General features: G+C 42.6%; 1 protein-coding gene across 1 annotated transcript in view; it reads right to left on the bottom strand.

The window, feature by feature from the left end:
• The window catches only part of CDYL2 (chromodomain Y like 2), a 56,444-nt gene extending 33,716 nt beyond the window's left edge, over positions 1 to 22,728 (bottom strand). The window contains exon 1 of the mRNA XM_059481665.1: positions 22,584 to 22,728. Within this exon, the coding sequence (XP_059337648.1) occupies positions 22,584 to 22,607 (24 nt within the window). The 5' untranslated portion in view covers positions 22,608 to 22,728. The remainder of the gene's footprint in view (positions 1 to 22,583) is intronic.
• Between the last annotated feature and the right edge of the window lie 961 nt (positions 22,729 to 23,689).

Below are 23,689 nucleotides of genomic sequence, written 5' to 3'. Positions count from 1 at the left end.
TTTCAAAAATTATCTGTGAAGAAGTAATTGTCAAAAAGGAAGAATAATACATCATTATCCCCATAGAAATAGCATTCAGATGAGCAGGGTCAGTAGGCCAAGTTTTGGCTTCAATTATTGCATTGGTTTGCACTGCAGATTCAATTTGTGTTTGGGATTTGAATTCTGCCCAATGTAAAACCAACTTCCTACTGGAGCTTGGAAGGAACAAACTATCTTATGGATAGCAGCAAAGGCAGTTATGAAAGCTGTCAATGTGCATCAGTCAGATGCATCTTAAATCATCTGAGTGTGCAGCTAATGAGAAATAATCTGCATTTAAAATATGGGGCCAGTGCTCTAAACACAGACACAGGGTGTGAAAGCACATCCACTGATCTGTGTGCTTTGCAGCTGGGCTCTGAGGAGGCTGTTTGCTTGCAGGGTGGGTGAAAGGCACTGACACATGTGGGCTTGTCCCAGTGCCTGCAGTGAGTCAGGCTGAGCACAGCACACTGCAGGGCACGCTCTGGCCACAGGCTGCCCTGAAACTCCTCTGGCAGTGCAGAGTCCCCAGGAGCTGCCATCACAGCCACTAATGGTGCTGCCCAGGAGACAACCACAGCTTACCCTCCTGCTCTCCTCAGGCCCTACATCTCTTTAAAGCTGCCTTTGGACAGATGGACACCAGTCCTTGATCTCAGTGAGTCCTCTGTCAGCCCTGGTCATTCACTCAAGCCAAGGACCTGTTAACTGATGAGTCCTGAGTTCTTTCAGGTCATCATGATTCCTGATGATAAGGTTTCAGCCAAGTGTTGGCAGTACTTCCAGCCAGGCAGTACTTCTAGTAGTAGGGGTTGCTGTAGATTGGAATCCATTACTCCTTTCAGGGAGGTCCTAAGGAACAGCCCTGGGGTTTCTCAGGTGGCAGGGCACAGATCTTGTCACCCTGCTCCAAACTCCTGCCAGATCACTCCAAGGGTTCCTGTGGAGGCATGTGCACATCTCCATGCTGCAGCTACCTCCTGTTTCTGTTCAGAGATGGTGCAGACCCATCAAGCATCAGGGTGAGACTGGAACTCTGATGAAGCTGAGGAACCATTTAGAAATGTCTATGCTGGAAGCACTATTGAATATGTAAGCAGTGAATATATTACTGAGGAAATTTTCCATGTATTTGTTAGTCAGATTCCCAACTTGGCGGCTGTGTGAATATCTCAGCTGCTCCTGGATGCATTTGCAGCAATGTGGCAAAGGGCTTTGTTCCATGTCCCTCCACAGAATAGGGCAATTACAGAATTATATTTTTATAAATGTAGGTTTTTCTAAGATTGGTTCCCTACATATGTCTCACTGGGACTGGGTTAGTGTACGTTCTTTCTGTGGCACTATGCCAGTCCCAAACTGGAGCTGTCTGCTGGTTATTTACTGAGGGTTAGTGCAGAGACCAATGCACACTGGTGCTCCAACACCCAAACTGTTTTCCAGATACTTCATGAATGGACACTTAAATTCCCACTTCAGTATAACAAACCTCTGAGTCACTTTTAATACTAAGATCCCACTTGCAAATGGTTTATGAGCTTACAAAAAGGACTTTTAACTTCTAGGACTCTAACAAATTGGACAGATAATTAATCTGATTCTAATGAGTAGGTCAGAATCTTCTGCTGTCCTCACTGTCATGCCCAGCACAAACCATACATGTGGTCAAATACTGGGACAGATGTCCTGAGAGGCTGTGGAATGTCCACACTCAGAGATATTCAGAACTTGACTGAGCAAGACCCTGAGCAGCCTAATTAAGTTGGTGCTGCCTTAAGCAAGGGATCAGATGATCTCCAGAAGTCCCTTCCAACCTGCATTATTATATGATTCTGTAATACATTTTGCCTAAAATATTTAGTAATAACTTACTAATTCTTTTTTCATTCTTTTTCACTTAGAAAGGCATCTCCATTTGGAAAACTGAGTTCTGTGCAACCTGTGGAAGTTTGTGTGGATGTGAATTGACTCAATTAATCTGAGTTTAGATTGACCAGGCAGCTGGAAGGGAGCTTCCTACAACCAGCTTTGAACTTCTAACTTTCTTTGACCTGGTACCATTAGGGTTTGTTTGCCTTCAGTCATACAGCAAGAGCCATCCACTCTTTGAGATGTACAAAAAGATGGCTTTGAAGACCTAGGTCAGCTGCTCATTAATTTTCCTAGTTATTAAATGGATGCTTTTTAGTGTTGAGATACATTGTGAAGTCATTCCTCAGTGTCTTTTCAGTGTTAAAATGAACATTGAGGTTTCATGGTATAAGGAGAAGAAGGAATGTGCTGCGCTGGGGTGTGAACATGTAACATGCTTCATGGCAACAGCTGTGTATTTGCTCTTTGTTCAACATGATGGAATCAAAGGCTGGGATAAGAGGGATAAGTTGCCAAACCTTTACCACAAAGCTAAGAGGAAATATGCTAATCAAAATATACTTGTGTTTCCTGTACCTCTCCTGGAGGTTTGTGCTGAAGTAGTAATAGAGTGTTCTGCAGGGTAGAATGCTTAGATAGGGCTTCAAGGTCAGAGTTTGTGTTTCTACTCATCATCATCTCAACTGTTCTCTTTGCTTTTATCTGCCTCATCCAAAAAGAAAACCCACTCTGTGAAGTAATTTCAGACCTGGTGTGGAAAATGGGAAAGGTGCATTGAAATAATTAGTGTGTAGAGCAGTGTACAAAATAAAAATTGTGGTGAAGCAGATCTGTTTTGAAGCGTAGTGAAAAAAAAAAAGGGAAAAATCTCAAGGTAACTTGTTCTGTGTATGTGCATTTTGTACTGGTGCTCACTGCTTTCATCTCACAGTTTGGGGGCAGAATATGCAATATAATGGCCTGATAAGACCAAAATGTTCCTGGCAAACTTGGGAGGGGTAAGAAACTCCCAAGAAAAAGACTACATCTGGATTATATGGCTCTGCAATAACATATGGAATTTCTGATCACACTTCAACCGTTGTTTCTCTCCAAAGAGCAGTTGTGTACAAAGGCATACATAGAAAGAATATCACAGAAATAAACAATAAGACCCACAATGGAGAGTTGCTATATTCTTAGTACCTCAGCAGAAATACAAAAATATTGGGAAAAGTTTTGCTTTTATTATGCTTATAATCCATTATATGTGCTTATATGCTGTAATCCAATGAAGGAACAAAAACCTCATCCTTTTGGAATATTTTTAGGGCTAATAACTAATGTAAGGTATCTGGAATAAGTAATATTGCGGTCTAGATAGCAAGAAAGTATTTCATGTTTTGACGATTTCAAGATGATGTGCACATGTTCAATTTTTTTATTTTAATTCCAAGGAAACAAGAAACTTTGGTGGCCATGCTAGAAGGATTTAAACAAACCAAGTTTGTTTTTAGATAATCACGGAATTTCCCTAGAGAGTATATAATTCCCCAGTTACCACTCTGAAATGTTATTTTCATAGTTACAAAGCACCATGTAAACCTATCCTACTACATGGACACTAATGCTCATTACTGTTATTTAGCAGCTTCACAGGTGGAGCTTGGAGCAGTGAGCACTTTCCTGAAATATGTAGTGTGCCATAACGTTTGACTTGATCTTGAAATGAAATGGTCACAATATGTTAATCACAAAATCTAGTACAGAGTCTGTCAGAAAAGTGCTAATGATTGCCCAGTGTGCCCCAAAGACAGAAATGTTAGTTTTGCTGTGCCAAAATTCGGTGTTATTCTGGAAAGGACCTTGCCCTTGGCTGCTGAATGTCACATGGACTGTGCAGTGCAGGCACAGGCAGCACCCTCTGCTCCAGCATCTTTACAGTTCCTGCCTTGCTGTTTCCATTAATGCAACATTCATAAATAGTTAGGGCAGGTTTTAAAAGGCAAGTTTGCACCTGTGAATTACTTCTAGAGGAAATCACAGATATTTTATGATATGTGTAAGGATAAATACTGGTTAGATGACTCTGGGGAAAAAGGGATGGAATAGTCTCTGGTTTCTCTATAAATGGCTGGAAAGAGTCTTCCGAAGGTGACAGTAAGAAAAACGTGTCTGAATCACCTGTGCATCTCCTACTTTGCTGGAAAAAGTCCTTATTAAGATGAGCACTGTGAGGTGTTTAATAAATTTCTCTGATGGCCACAGAATATCAAATTTTTATTCAAGATAATCTGAATATCTGAAATTTTTCTACTTTCAGTTGTTTGGTGATGCACTTTCACAGTTTTTAAACTTTTCGAAATACTATACGTATCAAAATGGACAGTCCTGTCCAAGTTAATCAATAAGCCACTTCAATTTTTTTGCAAGAGTCAGAAGTGCAATTTATCTTCGACAAAAAATCTATTCGGCTTCAAAATTTTTAAAAATAGTCTTTAAAAAATATGATAAAAAAGTTAGATCTTTTAGGAACAAAGATATTTTTCAGGGTCTCTTTATCCCAGAGATTTTGTGCATTTTATGATTTTGGTTTGTCTCAGTTTCAAGACAAATTTCAGGAGAAAACGCCCTGGAATGAGTGTTTCCTCTAAGGAGAAAAGGGCTTCAGTGGCTCCCTTTTCTTCTGTCAATGCGAGAAATAGATACCAGGGGGTGAAAGTGAAAAAACAATGTTTATTTAAAAAATAAAAATGGAAGAAATATTGAATAGTGGAACCTTCCCCCCAGAAACCCAACCGCAGCCTCTCAGGGCCGCAGGCGCTCTCCCCTGGGTGCAGTTCCGGGCACAGCCGGCAGGGGCGCTGCTGGCTCCCGGCGGGCAGGGCTGCGATGATTCCCCCGGGGCTGCAGGGGGCGCTGTGCTGCGGGGTCCGGCCGCGTCTCCACACGGCAATGGCGTGCGATGGGGAAGGGGCTTCCTTCACAAACCCATGTGCGTGGGTTTGTGAAGGACTTTCACTCTAGAGAGTGAAAGGAGCTGTGGCAGGAAACCTCAGGAGCAGCAAACTGGAACAGCAGGGCAGGCACACCTGGGGCAGCAAGCAAGAGGCAGCAGAAGCTCTGCAGCTGTAGCTGGACCATGGCACCTCCCAGACAGCTCCAGTGTAGCACAAACCCTGGAGCAGCATGGCAGGGACCGGGCAGCAGCAGCCTGGCTCCCAAACACGGCAGGGACAGAGTCCCTGGGGTTGTTCACCGGCATTAAATGAGGGTGTACCCAGTCCTGGTGGGCACGCACTGGCTCAGGGCTTCCCAATGGCACAGCAGCAAGAGAAGCCAAGCCGGCAAGCTCAGTCATAGTGCCAAAGCAAAAAAAAGAATCAAACCAAAAAGAAGCGGGCAAAACCCACAGAAACAGCAGGATCCCTGGTCAGAGATACTGGCTGTGTATATCCAGTTGAAGGCAACATACTGAAATGAAAGGGCTGCCTTCCACCCCACACCTAACTCCCTCTGGAAACCCCGTCTTGGCTCCCAAACATAGAGATAGACAGCCCAAAGCTGGGGCAGGGAGAGCTGCCACTCCGGATACAAACAGATCAAGAACCCCAAAAATGATATGGGGTAATAAACCCATAGCCCCAAGACATGGCTCTTTCCCTTTTCTCGTGCCCATCTAGTCACAGACTCCTAAATCAGCTACATTAAATCTAATTATGTAAGTGATTGTGGGCATTGTTCAATGACGGGCATCTAGTGATAATCTAAATATATGGTGTGTCCAGTGAAAAAATGTATAATTCTAAAGAATTAGAGTCTTAAATCACTTGTTATTTGAAACAGCAAAAAGTACTGCAAGTTTCTGCTCCATTAGAGTGATCTGCACTTTATAGTTTATTCACACACTAGAACTTATTCTCCAACAGTTGGTCACCATGCCTTTTTTCAAACTATAGATTTTTAACCACTGTTTAACATAAAAAGCTACTAATATCCTGTTCATCAAATGTTCAAAAAATAATGGTGAGACAGACTCTGCATATATGAGCTTGAGGTTTCTAGCATTTTAGGTGTTTAGTGTACAGTGTAATCTACAATGAAAACACAAAGCTATTAAAATAATAGCGACCTGTTAGAGTAAATTACAAGCTTGCCAACTTGGCTTCTCTTGATTCTTCACAAATTTTTTTCAATGTCACCAAAGTTTTCCTTATTTGACAAATGTTTATTCTGTAGCTATAAACTTTTGGGGAAATAGTGTCTTGATAACACTAAAAACCCCAATAAAAACAAATTAAAACTCAAATGCAGATCTAGAAAAACATTTTCATACCAGGGCACCAGAGAAGTCCCAGAGCCACTCTGTTAAGAGGAGCTCATGTTTCTTTTCAGTATGAGGGTCCAGATTTGCTTATTTGTGTGTCATGACAGTACTTTCAGGTTGACAGTTACAGATTGGAACACCAAAAGGGACAATTACACCCACTGAACCCACCCTGGGCTGCACAGGAATGTTCTTCATCCATGTTCTGCACGAGGTCCCAAATTCTGATACTTAAACCACATTATTCCAAAGTTATCATGCCTTAATTTGCAGTGATTCACAGAAAGTACACCATTGCTGGTAGTGAATCCAAGTCCCATAAATAGAATGCTATAACCTTAATGTTAAAAAGTGTGTCTCAGCTCTGATTTTGAAGGGTAAACTTCCAGCCACTAGCACTTTTTATATCTCTTAGTTAATTTAATTTTCCAAACATTAAATCCTGCAAAGTGGTTTGCAACTTACTTGAACAGATGGTCTCTGTTTCTTTACATTTTTTAAAATTTGGGAGCTAATGTGATGGCTCTGTCTAAAATTTTGTAGCTGCTTTAGAGTCATATTCTGCAGCTTCATCCTAGCTGTTAGGGTTCATCACTTGTGTTTAAAGTTCAAATTCATATTATTTTGTATATTTTTGGGAGAGAACACTTTTATGAAGTGTGTAACTAAAATAACTGCATTCACCAGATCAATATAAGTAACTTTATTTTTTTAGTTTTATTCCTTAGAAAAACAATGCACCTCCTCTTGAAATGGCACAATTTTGGCTAACAAAAATGGAAAAATTAAATGCAAGGAAGATGTGCTCACTTCTGTGCCTCAGTTTTATTTCTGGTAAAAGAAGTTTATTACTTATTGTCTTAAATCTGTAGCCATGTGCTCAGTCACATGGCCAAAGAGAAGTCTTCACTGTGCTATACTGGATCACTGCAAACAACTGTATAATTACCCACATCTGTCTACAAACTGCTTTACATCTGCACAGATCTGTACCCTGCTGGAAACAGGAAAACAGCCTTGTTTGTCTGCAAAAAGTTCAAGTGCTAAATATATATTTGGATTCATTTGTAGCCATAATACTACCTAAGTGCAAAAGCTTAAAAAGAAGTAATCTATGAAAGATGCACAACTATAAAAAATTAACAATTTACCTGAAGAAAATAATTTCAGTGTTTGGGTTATGAAAAATTGTATGCCATGAATTCAAAAATACCAATTAAACAAACTGAAACAGAACATTCTAGGAGTGTTCTGAAAGCAGACACACGAAACATTCATAAAGTGTAAGGAGTTAAATAACTTGAGTTAGTGTCTCATGTATTTTCTACCATAGTAAAGTACATTCACATTTTTTATCCAAAGAATTAGTGTCTTTTGGAGATATCTGCCCAAAAATAAGAAAGGTGTTGGTTTTGCTGACCTGACAGACCATTCGCTAGGCACAAGTGATTCACCATCAGCTGCATTTGGGAAATGAAGATGTAACAGTGTTTTCTTCTCAATCTCAAACTGACTAAATAGTTTGCTGAGCCTGTTGGGGTATGTAAAAGAGCTGCTGCCACTTCAGAGCAGACAGTAAAGCAAAAATTACATGGTTTTCTCCAATGAAATTCATGACTAGTGAATCAATTTCCACTGAAATAACCCAGTTGTGCCTCATCAGGGAACTCCACGGGGTAAATGCAGTGAGTGTTTCCATCAGTGGCACATGAGCTCCCTGGTCCAGCACAGCCAAGTGTGAGGAGACAGAGGGAGGACATCAGCAACACTTCCCTGTCCTTGCAGCACGTTTGGAGCCTACATGACATTCAAAAATACACCCTGAGTTTAATTTTGATGCCAAGTTCTCTGTGGGGTCAGCTGTGCCAGCCTGTGTCATCCTCCAGGCCCCCCTGTGCACGGGGGCACAGAGAGAGGCAGGGGGTGCCAGGGAGCTGCAGATGGGCAGGGCAGGGCTGCCAGGAACCTCCCAAAGACAAGGCCAACCACACCCAGGGAAATGCCCTGGCACCACAGAGGGAAGGCATGGAAAGAGCAGGGATTGGAGAAGTTCCTTACAGAGCCTTCAGAAAAGAACCTTCAGAAGGTTTGGGATTAGGAATGATCTGGAAGTGGCCGTGTGGATTGCCCAAACTGTACATCCCTGCTGGTGAAGTGACTGCCTTGTCCACATGGGAGATTTACTGCTTGTCTGTGCTACACTCACACAAAGATGAGCAGCACAGATCTACCATAAGGAATGATGCAGCAATCCTGTTGTGTTCTGGGATGCCATCCTTCTCCTGGAATAGAGACACAACCTTTTGCTCCAGGAACGTTCTGGAAAATTGTGAATATTTTCACCTAAGGGCCAAACCCTCAGGTATCTTTTGGTTTTAGTTACCTGAAAACCTTTTCAATGGCATGTTGGACATTTCCCTAATCATCTCAATCAAAATTTGCAGACTTTTTATTAGAAGTCACAGCCTTACACCACTGGCAGATTCTGATAAGTAATTCAAACAGTGTTATAGTTGTGCAAAACTAAAGCTCTCCAGCACTGTAACAACCAAGGTCAACTTAGTTGGTTGAAGTTCTGTTTTTAAGTGACCTTTATAAAAATATTTAGCCCTAGGGCTTTTAATTTTCTTGGTATAGCTACCATATTTCTCAGCATTTGGTATTAAACCACACTGAAATAATTTTATAAAAGTGATTTTTTAGTTTGACTGTTCCAAAGTAGACTGTCCAAGGATAGATAACTTACAATACACATCCATTAATGAAATTGTAACGTAGCCAGAAAACAACTGTGATAGTACTTTAAAAAAAAATTATACTAGTTCATCACCCTGCTTTGCCAAAAGTGAGATAAAAGCTGCTGCAATGAATTTTTCCTTTTGAAGGTCAGTGTCCATACTATACATGGAATGAATCCTTGCCATTCATGCTTTACAAGAACAATATTAACATTCATTAAGATTTCAGCTTTAATCATGTGATGAGTTTGGTTAACAAAATTCCAACTCCTTATCTTCTGTACTTCTTACACAAAGCAAATAATTTTGTTTTTACATGAGTGTGGATCTCCTGGACTTCAGGGAGTGTCTGTGACTATGATGAGCTGTGGAAGCCCTTTGCAGTACAATGTCTGATCAACTTGATGCCAAGAACAGCTGCTAAAGTGGGTGAGCTACTTCCACTGGGGTTGCTGATGTTGCTGAAATTGGTGCAGAGTAGAACTGGAGCAGCTTTTCAGAGCTCTGCAGCGTACAAAGCTCAAAGGTCAGGCTGAGAGCGCTGCTTTGCAGGACTGAGAACTCCAGAGAAACTTTCAGTCCTATATAGGATTTATTAAGCTCATTAAAATAACACCCAGTCCTAGATGAGCCACAGCTTTACTTACTCTCTGTTGTGGCTCTTGAAACTCAGAGTGTGATTCCCTCACACAACAGCAGCGAGAAGCCACAGATCGAAAGCAGCCGCTGCCATGTTTGCAGAGGGGAAGGTGCTCTGAGCACTCAGCACTTTCTGTCCCGCAAGGGCTGCAGTCACCGCTTCACCCCGTTCTGAGATGTCTCTGTTTGAGTCACACGTTCAAGTACCCTTCTCAGAAATGGAGCTGCAGACTAGTCACTTCAAAAGAAAAAAAAAAAAAGCCTCGAAACTGGCTGTAAACCAGCCTTGGTTCATGCTCTGCCTCCCTCAGTTAGGCTGTATCTGTCTCTGCAAAGCCTTACTGCACTGCTGTATAATCAGAGGGGGAATGAAAAGGTAGGTCTTGCTATCAGTTCATCTGTGAGATCTAAGGCTTATCACACAGCTCCTCTGCTAACCCTGAGGCTTACTTCTCAAGTACTTTCCAAATCTTGAATAAGTGATATATCAACTACTAAATATCTGTAGGCAATCCCCAGATATCCCCTCAATGCCTGAGAATGTGTACGTATTTAAGTGTACATCCAAAACATACCTTGGTGGTTTCTCAGCACTAAACAACATCCTTGGTGCCTAACCCAGCACTTGGAAAGATCAACTGCCATTACACTGCAACTTTTAAGATGCTAGTTATTGTGGAATGGCTGCCTTTTGGTGGTTAACAGGAGCAACAGCAGATGGACATGAAGTAAGAAAGATGTTTAAAAAAAGTTATGTTAAAGCTGTTCTGTGCTCCACAAAATCCTAGAATTAATCTGGACATCTTAGAGAAGTTATATTAAAGCAGAATTTATTTCAGTTAAATAAAGGAATTCTGCCTTGTAGCAAAACTTTAAAAAATATTGTCCTTGGTTTGTAACCTGTCCTTTGGACACAAATCTTCAAATGGACTGTAGAAAATCAAGGGTTGTGTAAGCTAAGATATACCAGCAATGCAAACTGCATATCCAAAATAAAAACTATATGTGAACTACATCTCTTATTGATCAGTAAGCAAGACTTCTTTTCCCTGTAAACTAAATAGGCTACAAGAGTAGCAGTTAATAGCAGGGGAGGAAATTGCATCATTCATGGTACAAACAGAAGGTTCAGTTCATGTTAAAAGGAGACCTGCCTCCAAACAGAGCAGGTTGTCAGTGGTGTTTGACATGAGTGGATGAAGCACAAAACCTAACAGCAGCACAGTTGCAGAACAATTTGAATCACAGCCCACAACAGCTTGTCAGTAAGTGGTCACCCTGTGCCCCTGCAGTACCTGATACGCTTCCGAGAGGCACTCACAGAAATACTCAAAGTGATGCCATGTCAGAAAGCCAAAGCACAGCATGGCCAAACAATGCAGGAAAAAGATCTGTCATCCTTTGTGGTGCCCATGACAAAGCTGGGGAGATGCTATTCAGCTGGGAGAAAGAACAGTCTTCCATCAGTTCTGGCAATTTCTTAATGCTTCCTGAGGCAGCAGGAGGCAGCTCATAGGAGATTATGAACTGTAACTGGTAGTCCACATGTTGAGCCATGCTGCTCTTCAATGACAGCCCATTCTCAGTGTAACAAAAGATTGATGAGAATAATAATGCAAAGCTTGGGATATGTACAATGAAAAAAAAGGGGTGTCTTCCTTGGAGCTTGTAATTTTTATTATCTTGATCCATTTGATAAATGCCATACAACAGACTGTTCACACAGGCCTTAGTCAGCAGGGAGAGATGACAAGGCCACCTTGGCACTCCTGCTTTAACCCATCACCTGATGCTATGCATAGGACAGGCAATGGAATTTGCTGCTGGTGAAAAGTCTCCTTCCAATGGCCTCCAATGCTGCGTGAGGCCAGAGGAGGAGCAGAGCTCTCTGGTGCTCCTGAGCTCCACCAGGCCACACAGGCTTGCTGTGTACTCTGATGGTGTATTTACACTTCAGCTTCCCTGTCAGCACTAACATATCAGTTTTGTGTCCAGAATGCTGCACAAGGTCCTAAACCTGCAAAAAGTACAGGAAGGAGCTGATCCAAATCACATGGGCTCTGAAAATGTTGCTCAGCACATTGATACTCAAATATTTTCCTCTGAGAGAGCCACATTTCCCACAGTTAATTGACAATCACCATTTTTGACACCAAGAGACAAATAAAATGCAGCACTGGGAAGGCTAAAAAAGCTGGCCAAGGACCTCACTCTTTTCCTTTTCTTAAGAAACCTGAGGGTTTCTCTGTGTGTAGGGGGAAAGAGAAGCTATTTCATTGGTAGATGTTAGAACAGATTATCAAGCACAACTTTCTCTGGTGTTTCTGTTACACCTTCTGTGTATCATCAGTGCACAGATGATTATGGCTTCTACTGCACATCAGACATTAACAGACCATAAAGGTAAGTTAGAGGAACATTCAGTCTTATTGAATTTTGCTACCTGAACTGCCTGTCTGTTTAATTACCTATTTCACACTGTTTTTCTACACAAAGACAGAGAAGTGGTTATTTTGATGTTCCACTGTAAAAAATGAAACAAACAAAATACCCTAAAAACCACACACAAAAACACACCCCCAGAAATAATTTCTTTTTCATTGCTTCTTTCAGTTTCCTGTCACTTTTATCACTGTTTCCATACCACGATGCATTTTGCTGACTGTACAAACACTGCATGTATTAATCTGCAGCAAACAGCAGCACATGGTCTGTAATAGTGACCACATGAATGCAACACAGTCAAGTTCTTCATCATCTCTACCATGTCCTTTCTGACTGTTGTAGTACAGTACATTGGTTCTCACTTGTCAGCACAGCAGAAAATGATGAAGCAGTGCTAATATTTACTGAACACAATAGCACAAGTTTTTTCTCAACTTTCTCAATTTTCAGATTGTGGAAAGCTTGAGTTTATGCACCTGGACTCTATAACAGACTCTTGCTTCCAGTTACTGCAGACAAATCACAAAGTTCTTGCCCTTCCTCAGCCAGTATTTATCATTCCTTCAAGAACTTTCAGGTTATTTCCTCTGGAATCATGTGAAGTAATTTTTGAACATAAATGTAGTTTTCCCTCTAATTCCTGGTACTTAATTTGAGATCTAAAGTTTCCCTCCTCTTCCCTGTATAGCTTTTAATATGTGAGTCATATTCCTGTTTCATTTGAAACTTTGCTATGTTGCACCATTGCTGAACTTAAGTTTCCTACTTCCTCTGCTTATGTAGAGATAAATTCAGTCACTTCACATCAACCAAGGTCTTCCCGTGCTGTGTCATCCTAAATTCATGCATTTCCATTTGCAGTCTGCTATTCCTCCCTTACATTAATCACCAAAACACTTTGTGATCAACATCTTTGCAGTTTCTCTCAGAACCCATTTACAAGCCCTGTAAGCATTACTGTGCCTTTTCCTTCCATGTGAACCCAGCATTTCTCCAGCACCTTTCCTGTCAGATTTCCTATGCTAAAATACCTGCAACTTATCACAAATTCATTGGGTGCATTAATGTAATTTCATATTTTGCAAAATTGTCCCTTCTCAAAAAAATGAAAAATAGGAGAGCATATTTCAACTGCGTAATATTTAAAGGCAAGTACATTAGCAGAGTCAAACAAATTTCACAAAGTAGTCTTTAAAAAAATTATGCAACGTCACACTTTATTTTAAGATCTCTCATATTACTAAGAATAATAAGATACATGAGCAATGCTCTTTCCTTTGTTGCAGTGATTGCCAAGTGATGTCACAAAAAAGTTCATTGTACATGTGTGAAAGAATTTGACAGGTCAGGCTGGTCAGTTAGAAATGAGACTGTTTATATATCAGTATATTAATAATCACCATTTCTGGAAAAAACCCTAACAACAGAATAACCACTTGATGAGTTTGTTAAAAGTTAATTAAAAGTTAGTGGCTTTTTGATGTATATTGAGGTTAGGCAGACTGACAATTCTGTACAGTATTAAGGAAGTCTATGAATCCCATCCAAAACCATAAATGTGGGAAAGCTGTGGATAAACCCTTTTAGATACTGAAATGCTTTTCTCATAGGAGAAACCTTGTTTTGTTCATCAGAAACATATTATTCCATTAATGTGACTTTCCAGCAACACTGACTCAATCATTTGCCTCATGCCATGCGTTTACCGGAATGTTTTCTAGTTTATCTTTAACCCTTTAGCCCCAGTTATTAAGCAGAGCTTAACAAGGAGCCAAAACTTCATTTTTATTACATAAGTTTGATTTGATGTTACTTTATCACCTCCTCTCTTCTTCTCTTTTGTTGGTTTGTACCACACACTCCAACTTGTTAGAAGTCTGGAATAGGCTGCCCTGGGCAGTGGTGGAATCACCATCCTTGGAGGTGTTCAAAAAGTACTTGGGATCACAACTTAGAGGTGAAGATGGTGGTGCTGGGTTAATGGTTGGACTCAATGGTCTTAGAAGGCTTTTCCAAACTTAATGGTTCTATGATTCTAAATCTAGATTGTGAGGGCTCTAAAGTAGAAACCAAACCAAACTATTCTGTTTTGTCTTTTGCTTTGCAAAGATATTAATTCACAAGGGTTAGGAGTTAGAATACTGGGATACAGCTCGTAAGTGTGTTTGTGATCTCTGCAGACCATATCAACACCTTAGTCAATAACTATGTTTGTTTAATGACCGTAGTAAGTACAAAACTAAGAACTGCCATACGAGGTCAGACTAAAGGTCCACTTAGCTCAACGTGTTGTATATTCAAACAGAAATTAGTATTGGATGCTTAGGAAACAACATCTATAGAGTAAGTGCTGCCCTTGCTCTGCCCTCACAGCTTCTCATGATTAGCAGTTTAAAGATTGGTTTGTGCTGAAAAGTATAAAGGGATCAATCTGCCAAGAGCCTGTTTTACCATTCTTTGAAACCTTTTACAATTCTGATTTCCACAACATCCCATGGCAAAGAGTTCCAATATTTAAATATTGTAAAGTACTTCCCTTGTCTCCATCACTTGCCTAATTATTTCCTTTGCTGCATATCTTTTCTTGTGCAATGACAAATAGCATTCATCTCTGATTTAACTGAATATCCCCCATCTGTCTTTTCTATACCATTCAATCACTTCGTTACCCAGCCAGAAAGTTTTCATAAGGTGTCATTTCAGTGACAGCCACTCCATCCCCTGATGGCCTTTCTCTGCATCACTTCTGGTTCTGCGTCTCCTGGCAGTGGGTGCACTACTGCAGAGGTGGAAGCCCCATGTTCCCCAGGGACACAAGGATCATCATCTTCCCTTTCATTCTCAATTGCTTTTTTAATAACATGTAAACTTCTGTTTGCCAGAAGTCTGGTCCCTATGGACTGGACACCCATTAGGAGCTGAAACACATTTTCTGGTTTGGTTTCACTGGAAGGGAGTGTGGTCACTGCTCTCCAGGACAGCGCTGTGATGCAAGCACGGGTGTGGTAACCGGGGATCACAGGGAGATTCACTTCAAAAGCATGCACGTGATCCAAATTAAAATACTAACATGGACACACCCAGAAACCTTCCATAATGATTCCAAGATTTCTCCAGAACAGTAACATCTTCTTCAGGGCTCATTTTTATGCATGAATAGTCAGGATTATTTTTCCTTTGATCATTAGCTTGCATTTGTAAGCACTGAATTTCAGTTGCTGTCATTCAGCTCTTCACTGCCAACTTTTGTCTTGACAATTATAATAATAATAATCTATAAATTATCAGGAGTAAATGTGATTATTTTCAAGTAATTGATGGCTCTGTTATACAACACAGGTCCCAATAGCAGTGTTTAAACCTCTTTTCACAGACACCTCTCTGTAAGCCAGGTGGTCTAAGAGATGACTAAACCTTCTGGACCATAGTTTGGTTTTGTTACCAGCTGCTCCTGTGGGATTGTAGAAGAAGGTTTTTTGAAAAACCCTTTACACCAGCCAGAGTCATTCTTCTCTAAATATTGACCCTAAGATCTGTGAGATGTCCTATAAAAATGTTAACTCTTGTCCAAACCAAGACATGCTCACGTGTATTTGCTAATTCTATTTCTTTTCTTCTATTCGTCTCTTTCTTTTGACAGGTGCTACTAATCTGTATGCAATGGCTCTCAGCACTGTGCAGTCCCTCGTATTCCTCCTTAATCCATTTGGTATGAGCACATATAAGTGATTAATATAAGATGATTTCACCAAACCCCAACAAAATCTAAATAAATGCATTGAAGAACCTGAAGGAAGAAAATATCATCATTGTTTCTGGTTTGCTTCCCTGAAGGAATGGGGTGCAAATTTTCTGGATATTCTATGAGACATCTAGGAAAGCTCAAGTAGGGGAACTGCTATTTTCAGACAGAAGTGTCTTTCTGACAGATGTTTTAAAATGATGGTTTTGTTTTAGTGTTTTGTTGCAGTCTCCTGCTCATACTACCCTTTACCATTTTGCAAGAGTCAGCCTAATTCCTCTTTTTGGTGAGGCATGAGAAGAATCATTCTTTTCTACACAGGTCAATCATATCAATTTCTTGTGAAAGTCTTTAGAGACCCAATAAATTTGCAGCAATGTTTTATATCAGGACTTGTAATGAGATAGTATTGAAATAGTACTGTAATCTACATTTGTTCTGTGTAATAGAAGAAAACAGACTCAAGTGTATTTCTTTTAGTGTTGCAATATTACCAATGTAAAATTTTAATACTAAACAAAGAGTGTGGCATTGTAACTCAACAGGCAGAAAGGATGAATTTCCTTTTGTCAAAACCAAAATATTCGTATTTGCATGAATGTACATTACAAACATTTGACTTTAATTATATTGTTCTAATAGTTTGAATACAAGAAACAGTTAACTATTTAATAATTTTTTTTGCCAGTGTCAGGATGCCAGTGACATAAAATGTGCTGCAAAAACGATCTGAAAAATATATGGATAAGAAGGAACAACAAAAGGGGATTGCACTGATGAAAATGTACAGAGCCAAGAAACTGTACTAATGCTAGAAGTCAAATGAATGGACAAAGAAATGCTATTTACAACATAGCTGGCCATCACAATCACTCCATTGATTTAAAAAAAATAATTAGCCCATTTCCTTCAATATTAGACCACATTTAAATTTTGCCATTATTTGAGCTGTCTCTCTCAAAATATTTTAACTTTCAGAAGCAATTACTAAGCAATGAGTTTATTGCTGGACTTTAATATTCAATCAAAGACCAGCCCAAAATAAAGCACTGTATTTGTCATTCAGGAAGTGTTACAAAAAATGATGCCATTTGAATGTTTGGATAGTTATGGGCACTGAACCTGGACACTGAAGGGAAGGAAGCCTGTTCAGTTCAGTGGCTTTGGAGGTACCTTCACTTCAAATGTTCAGGCTTTGAAGAGTGACAAGGGTGTATTTCAGTGTCCCTCCCAAACAGCAGCACACCAAAGACTTGTACCTTGAAGCAAGCTACACTTGAGCCTGATAAAACACTTTATCAAGATTGTAACAAGAAATCAATTGGTTTTGGGTGTCCCAAAATATGCTCAGCAGTTTACAGTGTAATGAGGAAGTTGGGCTTGTGGCAGCAGTGATGATGTAGGCAAATAAGAGAGTCATGGGCACTGCAATGTTCCATATGCAGCTCTAAACTGGAGTTTCTTAGTAAGACAATGAATATTGCCAGAGTTATCCAGGTCTGCTCTTGAACCTTGCTTGGTAACTTCAATTTAGAGAAGTGCCATGACGTGGGCAGAGGGGACCTCTGGTTAACTCTTTGTTGCCATCTTTATACCTCAATTTGTACCTCAGATGATTGCCCAGTTTAGGATTGAGGAATACAGTCTGCACTGCAAATCACACCACATTTGGAACAGAGTCCTGAAAACTTTCATCAGGCAACAAAATTTCTGGATTTCTACCTACTGAAGTTAATATTGCTTGGAGGTTACTTGATTTTGAGGACAGTTGTCTTCTAAACACTGATTTTGAGAACAGATCATTGATAATGCATTGATAAATAGCTGATTCTTCAAAATAGTTGTTAGTAAAGCTTTTCCACTAAAAAAATTGAAAAGGTGTTACTTACAGACAGCCAAACCTTAGAGCTTGTGAGTGCCAGCTCAGTATTACTGAAATCAGCATTGCATCCACAGCTTGCCAGTGTACAGGAGGAGGTGCTTAACTGTTCCCCAAATCCTACTTCAAGCCACTGTTTTCTGCTTGGGAAGTCAGTCCTATTCCTTCACCACAGAGCAATTGTATCAATACAGAGGCTGATCTGAGAAATAATCTTTACTAAAATACACCAACTTCTTCCAAGTCACCTTTTAGAAAATACATACGTGAAATAATTAAGAAATTGATTTCTGCTTTTCAGTTCAATAAGCAGGTTTGAGTATGTATCTCTGCTAAGTGACTCCATTGAAAGAGATACAAGATGGAAAGCACAATGGTACAAAACTTGCATTTCCTTGTAAAGCAAAGATGATTTTCTGAACCCTGCATCTCAAACCAAACCTTGCATCCAGAAGCTCAACTCTGTTCTCTCACATCTGCATGTCTCCACATGCCATAGGGATTCAGCAGCCCAAACAGTGCCATTATTATCTTCAAGTTTTGCCTTTGCTGGTACCTGAGTGCAGGTATAAATGGGAAATGTTGCAATTATCTGGAAGTATCTTATCTTTCTGGTGGATCACGTGAGCTGAAATAAACTGCAGCTCATTCTTACACTGCTGGCGAAACAGGCTAAGATTGAATTGAAATGTGTCACTGTGCTGGACAGGCTCCTAGCCATGGGCATTGCATCACTTCAGTGAGAAGATGCCATTTTTAAAAATGTCATTCTTCCCTTTAATGCAATAACTATTGAGCTTTAAAGACTGGTTTTATTATTGTAATACAGAAACATGTACATGTTAAGTCCCCTTCAGAGAACTGGGTGTAATCTTTAGATCACTTATCAAAGGTGTAATACAATCTGCCACAATGGTAAAATACCACTTTAGATTTCAGCTTCACCCCTGAAAGTCTAATGGTGTTCACTGCATACCAACCCCCAAAATATTAAATTAAAAAAAGTACTGAAATGTGTTTAAAGAGCATCTCTGTAACACTGATAACTGGCTCACATATTCATCAGTAAAGGAGGCTTTTATTGCAGTAAAAAGGATGCTCCAGGCTCGAGAAAAAAGTTAGGGGCACAGCTCATATGGAATTTTTTTCCCCCTCTACAGCCATCTCATAGACTTAAAATACCACAGTCTGTGAGATAACTGTCTGGGTTCAGGTAATGCACATGGAATTGTACATGAAAAATGAAAAATGTTACTTCAAGTTACTGAAAACTTTATTGTGAAATCAACAAAGTTGGTATTTAAAAGTAAATACATTTCCCTTTGTGTCTGATGCTGAAATGAACGAGTATTTCCTGTCCATGCATCCAGCAGTGGATTGTAAAACACAAGGCAAACCAGGGCAGCCTTACTGAAGGCCACTCTGAAGACCCTTTTTGTCAGTCCTTTATTTTCAAATTATTATTTTTAAGGAAACATGCACCACAGGTCTTTAATATTTAACAGGTTACCTCTTAAGAGGAAAAACAAGGAAAAAAAAAAAGGAATATTCCATGACATTTTCACCCACTCATAAAAGCTTGAAATCATAAGCACATGGAAGTCAAGCAAAGGCAAACCAGTATTTCATATAGCCTGAGAATTACACTAAAACATACACAACATCCTTTACTGGTAAAGGAAAAAATGGACTTAAAAACATCACAACTAACACCTACATTTTACCATATAATGGAATAATTATCTTTGGCTGTAAAGTGTCTTGGTTCTACCACACAGGTCTAGAACTGACTACCAGGAAACACAGAACTCCTATGGGTGTTCTTTTGCTTCTAGAATAAATTGGTGCCTGTTTCCCACTCCTAACCTAAATGTAATAGGAGGCATTTCAGATGATTAAAAGCCATTTCTAACTGGAAAAAGGCACCTATCTAACCAAACACTGAGGTTATTTTGTCTGTGATCTTATTTTGCTTCATTATAAAGGCAGTAATTGAGTTTATCTTTAAGTTTAAAAGGTTGAAAAGCCTTTTAAGATGACATGACAGTAGAAAATGAATGAACCGACAGGATAAATATGCACATCTACTTCCAAAACTTCAAAATTTCTAAAAGTTTCTTGGGTACCACCAAAGTATGATGAGTTCATACAAGCAATATACACCCTGCACTTTTTTCATGTGCTTTATCGGGGCTTCTATGTCATGATTGGCTTTAAAAATAATTTTTCAGCCAGTATTACATTCTCCAAATTGCATAGTTAATTACTGGTCTTACTTGATGAAATTCAATAAGAATCCTTGAAAGTTTTGGATATTACTAATGAGTGAAACGGGACTCAAGAGTGCACTATACCTTTGCAATGTCACCATAAGATCCAAATTATTTATTTACACCCACAGTCCCAAATTATTTCAAGGTAAAATCCTGAAACTGTTTAATGGTAATCTTGTGGTCCACATAATGTTTTACTTGTTCAAGAACTTGGACTGCTCTGAGGGCACAAAGCACTTCATCTCACTTGCAAACTGGTGTGGGACATCCAAGCTCAAAGAGCTTCTTTCTAATAAATCCTCTGGATGCAGCTGCTTTTTTGGGAAGGGGAAAAGCAGGGAGGCAAAACTGAGTCATCTTTAAATGAAGCCACTACCATCTACACAATTGCTACCTATTAGATATTCAAATTCTTCAGCTTTCTAGACATTTCTTCTGACCTCTGTCATGGAGAACTTCCCAGTGAAGATACAAAATGCAAATGAAGCCCTGCACACATTTTTGCCAAGTTTCCATCATGTGGATGAAGATTTTACACTATGACCACTTGAGGTCATTTTCCAAACACCTCACACAACAAGAAAGGAACAGCCACACTTCTTCCACCTACCTCTTCTGGTGGAGACAATCCTTCCATATTGTACAATGATAAGCAAAAGTATTTCGAGGGGAGTAACAAAGAAAGGAAGTGATTCAGAGGCTTTGAACCACAGTACCAAAAAATTCATTCCTCCATGCAGATGCCTGCAAAGAGACTGCCTGCAAACTGGGCTCTTGGTCTGCTCCCTCACAGAACACACCAGGTAACCACTTGAGCAACCTCACCTGATGTCACACAGTGACACTGCCACATCCAACTACCAAACGTCATCATCTTACAACACGAGGATCATAAAAGAGCAGAATTTTTTTAATGATGAGTCAGAGCTAAACCATCACGGCTACCATTAGCCTAAGACATACCAGCTTCATTTCTTTCTAGAACGAATCCAAATGTCTAAAGAAAACTCAGACAACACCAGGCAAAGATCTTCTATGCACCCGAGAAACTACTAATCCTAGAAGAGTATCACTAACTTTTTTAGGTCAAAATGGTTCTTCACAGAACTACTGGCTATTCTGGAGTCACAACAGCAACAGAGCTGACTTACAATATCCTTAAAATTACAAATTAAATGACAGATGCTGCAAAATGATGGGGGGGGGAGGTCAATGACACTATCCAGATCATCATGTACTTCCGATAATTTAACACCACGCAGGAGAGTTTAAGTGCTGCTCACTTCAGAGGAGGTCTGTGTCACACACAGTAAACCACCATCCTAACAGAGCAATGTCATCCCAGAGCTGTGACCTCTGCTAAAGACTTTGAAAGACAAAGTGAAAACTGTCTACGTGAAACCTGTCAGATCATGCACTGCTTGCACTTGAGACCCTATAGTTGATCATCAAGATCATCAAACAGAGAATAAGTCCAACCACGTCCAACAAACCACAGCAGCAGTTCTACACCCAAGCACGCCCTGATGGTTGAGCAGTATCTATCACTGACACACAGCTCCAACTGGAAGGTGATGTTTTCTGACCTATGTCTTAAACTGTGCACTCCAGAGAACCTCAATGCAAACGGCCATTTCACCAGGAAATGTGGAGCCTGAGGAGGTGCTCCAGACCAAGAAGTGTAGGACATCCAGTCATGTTTGGTGTTTTTAACACTTCCACCCTGATTCCACTTATTGGAACTGGATATTTCAAACACCCATGTCCAGTCTGTCTTATTTTTCATTTCAGCTTTCCCCCTTCTTCTTCTCTGGCGTGGCAAGAGTGGCTAGACTCGTTCTCACTTGGGTCACTGGAACTGGGTGCCGGAGATCAAAATTCGGATGGGTCTCACCCACAGCCCGCCGGCTCCTTTTTCCCTGCCTGCCCCCGATCCGGCGGCCGTCGCCCGATGCTGCCCCGGCGCTGTCGCCTCCGCCGCGGCCGGGGGGCAGCGCACGCCGGGCTGGGGGGCCGGGGGCCGCCGCCCGCCCCACCTCGCAGCCCGGGCCGCCCGGAGCGGGGCCCCCGCCAAACTTTGCGGCCCGCGGGGAGCCGGGGCCCGGCCCGGCCGCCGCCCCCGCCACCCCCGCAGCACCCCGGGCAGGAGGTGAAGCAACCTGGCGCCGGCTCCTGCACTTTGCACAGCGGGCGCAGAGCCGCCTCCATCCCTGCGCCTCCCGGCAGCGCTAAGGCGCATTTTTTCGCACTAATCTGCACATTCAGCACGTCCAGAGCGCCTATGACTTTACCTGGACTTTCTCCACTCTCCGGGCTCATCACACCGCGATCGCCTCCCCATCCTACCGCTAACTCTCGCTCTCCTTCACTCCTTCCTCCTTCCCTCTTGCAAGGCCTGCTAAGATCAAGCCCGATGGAAAGTAGAGAGAGAAAGAGAAAGAGAGAGGCAGCGGGAAGGGAGGGGAGCCGCTCCATCCCTCCCTGCCCCCCCCGGGCACACACGGCAGCCCTTTTCCCCCCACCCCAGCCCTTCCCTCGGCGATTTCCTCCGCTCTTCGGCAACTACGAGGGCTCGGCGGAGCGGCTCCGAACGCGCCCCCGCTGCCCTCGGCGGCGCCCCGGCCGGCGCCCTCCCGCCGCCCGCCCGCCCCGCGGCCCCCGGTACCTCGTAAAGGTCCCCCGAAGCCATGCTGGGGTGCGGGACTGGGCTCCTCCGCGCCGTCTCCCTCTCTCCACCTCTCCCGCTCCCCCACTCGCTCTCTCTGTTGAGTAAACTGTGTTTTGCAGAATGACAGGCTTTGGGGCTGGCTGTGCGCAGAATCAGAGGCGAGGAGAGCGGAGAGGCAGGCGGCGGGGCTGGCGTAACCAGCAGCAGCAGCAGCTCGGGCGCACAGCGCCGGGAGCCGCGTCTCCCCCGCGGCGGCGGGGCCGGCGCCCCCCGCCCTCCCCTCACACCCCGCCCGCCGCCGCCGCCTCCCGCCCCGGGCGGGGACCGGGACCGGGACGGGTCCCCTCCGCGCCCTCCCTCCGGGAAAGTCCCCGGGCCGCTCTGACGGCGGCCTCCTCTCCCTCCTCCTCCTCCCTCCCCCCGCCCCCCCCCCCGCCTCCCCCCCCCCCGCCTCAAACTCTTTCCGCGGCCAAAATAAATAAATAAAAAATAATAATTAAAAAAAAAAAAAAAGAAGAAGAAATACAGGGGCGGGCGGGAGGGGTGGGTGCCGGAGCGGGCGCTCGGCGGGGAGGGCCGCGCCGCCCGCCCAAGGTCACCACGGGGAGAGGCGGGCGCGGGGCCTCGGGCGGCCCTGCTGGCACCTTCCGCCCCCCCGGCGCCGCGTGGCCGCCCCGCCGCCCATGGCCATCGCCGAGGGAGCCGAGCGGGCGGCAGCGCCCCAGGAACGGCGGCCCGGGCAGCGCGGCGGGGCTCGGGGACACCTCTCGCCCCCGCTCCCCGCCGGGCACGGCGATGCCTCTCCCGCTGTCCCCCAGCCATTTTGCAGGTTCGCCAGCCCACTCGGGGATGTGAAAGCCAGCGGACTCCCGCCACCTGCCCTTCACGTGGAAGCAGTGGTTGGAATTTTGAAGCGGCTCGGGGATGCGCGGCCACACGCAGCCGCCGGCCATCGCCACTTTAGAGCCGTCCGTGTCGTTTCTTGCAGGAAAAATGCCGCCCCATGGCCGCTGGGCTTACCTGAGAGACGGGGAACGTGTGAAGGTAATGCCGAGTGAGCCGGGCAGCGCCTTCACTGACCAGCGGCCTTCGCCGGCCATCGC

This window comes from Ammospiza nelsoni, chromosome 13 (assembly GCF_027579445.1).
Source record: "Ammospiza nelsoni isolate bAmmNel1 chromosome 13, bAmmNel1.pri, whole genome shotgun sequence".
Classification (NCBI taxonomy): Eukaryota; Metazoa; Chordata; class Aves; order Passeriformes; family Passerellidae; genus Ammospiza; species Ammospiza nelsoni.
Note: the sequence above shows the minus strand (reverse complement) of the source record. Positions and strands in the feature narration are given on the sequence as shown.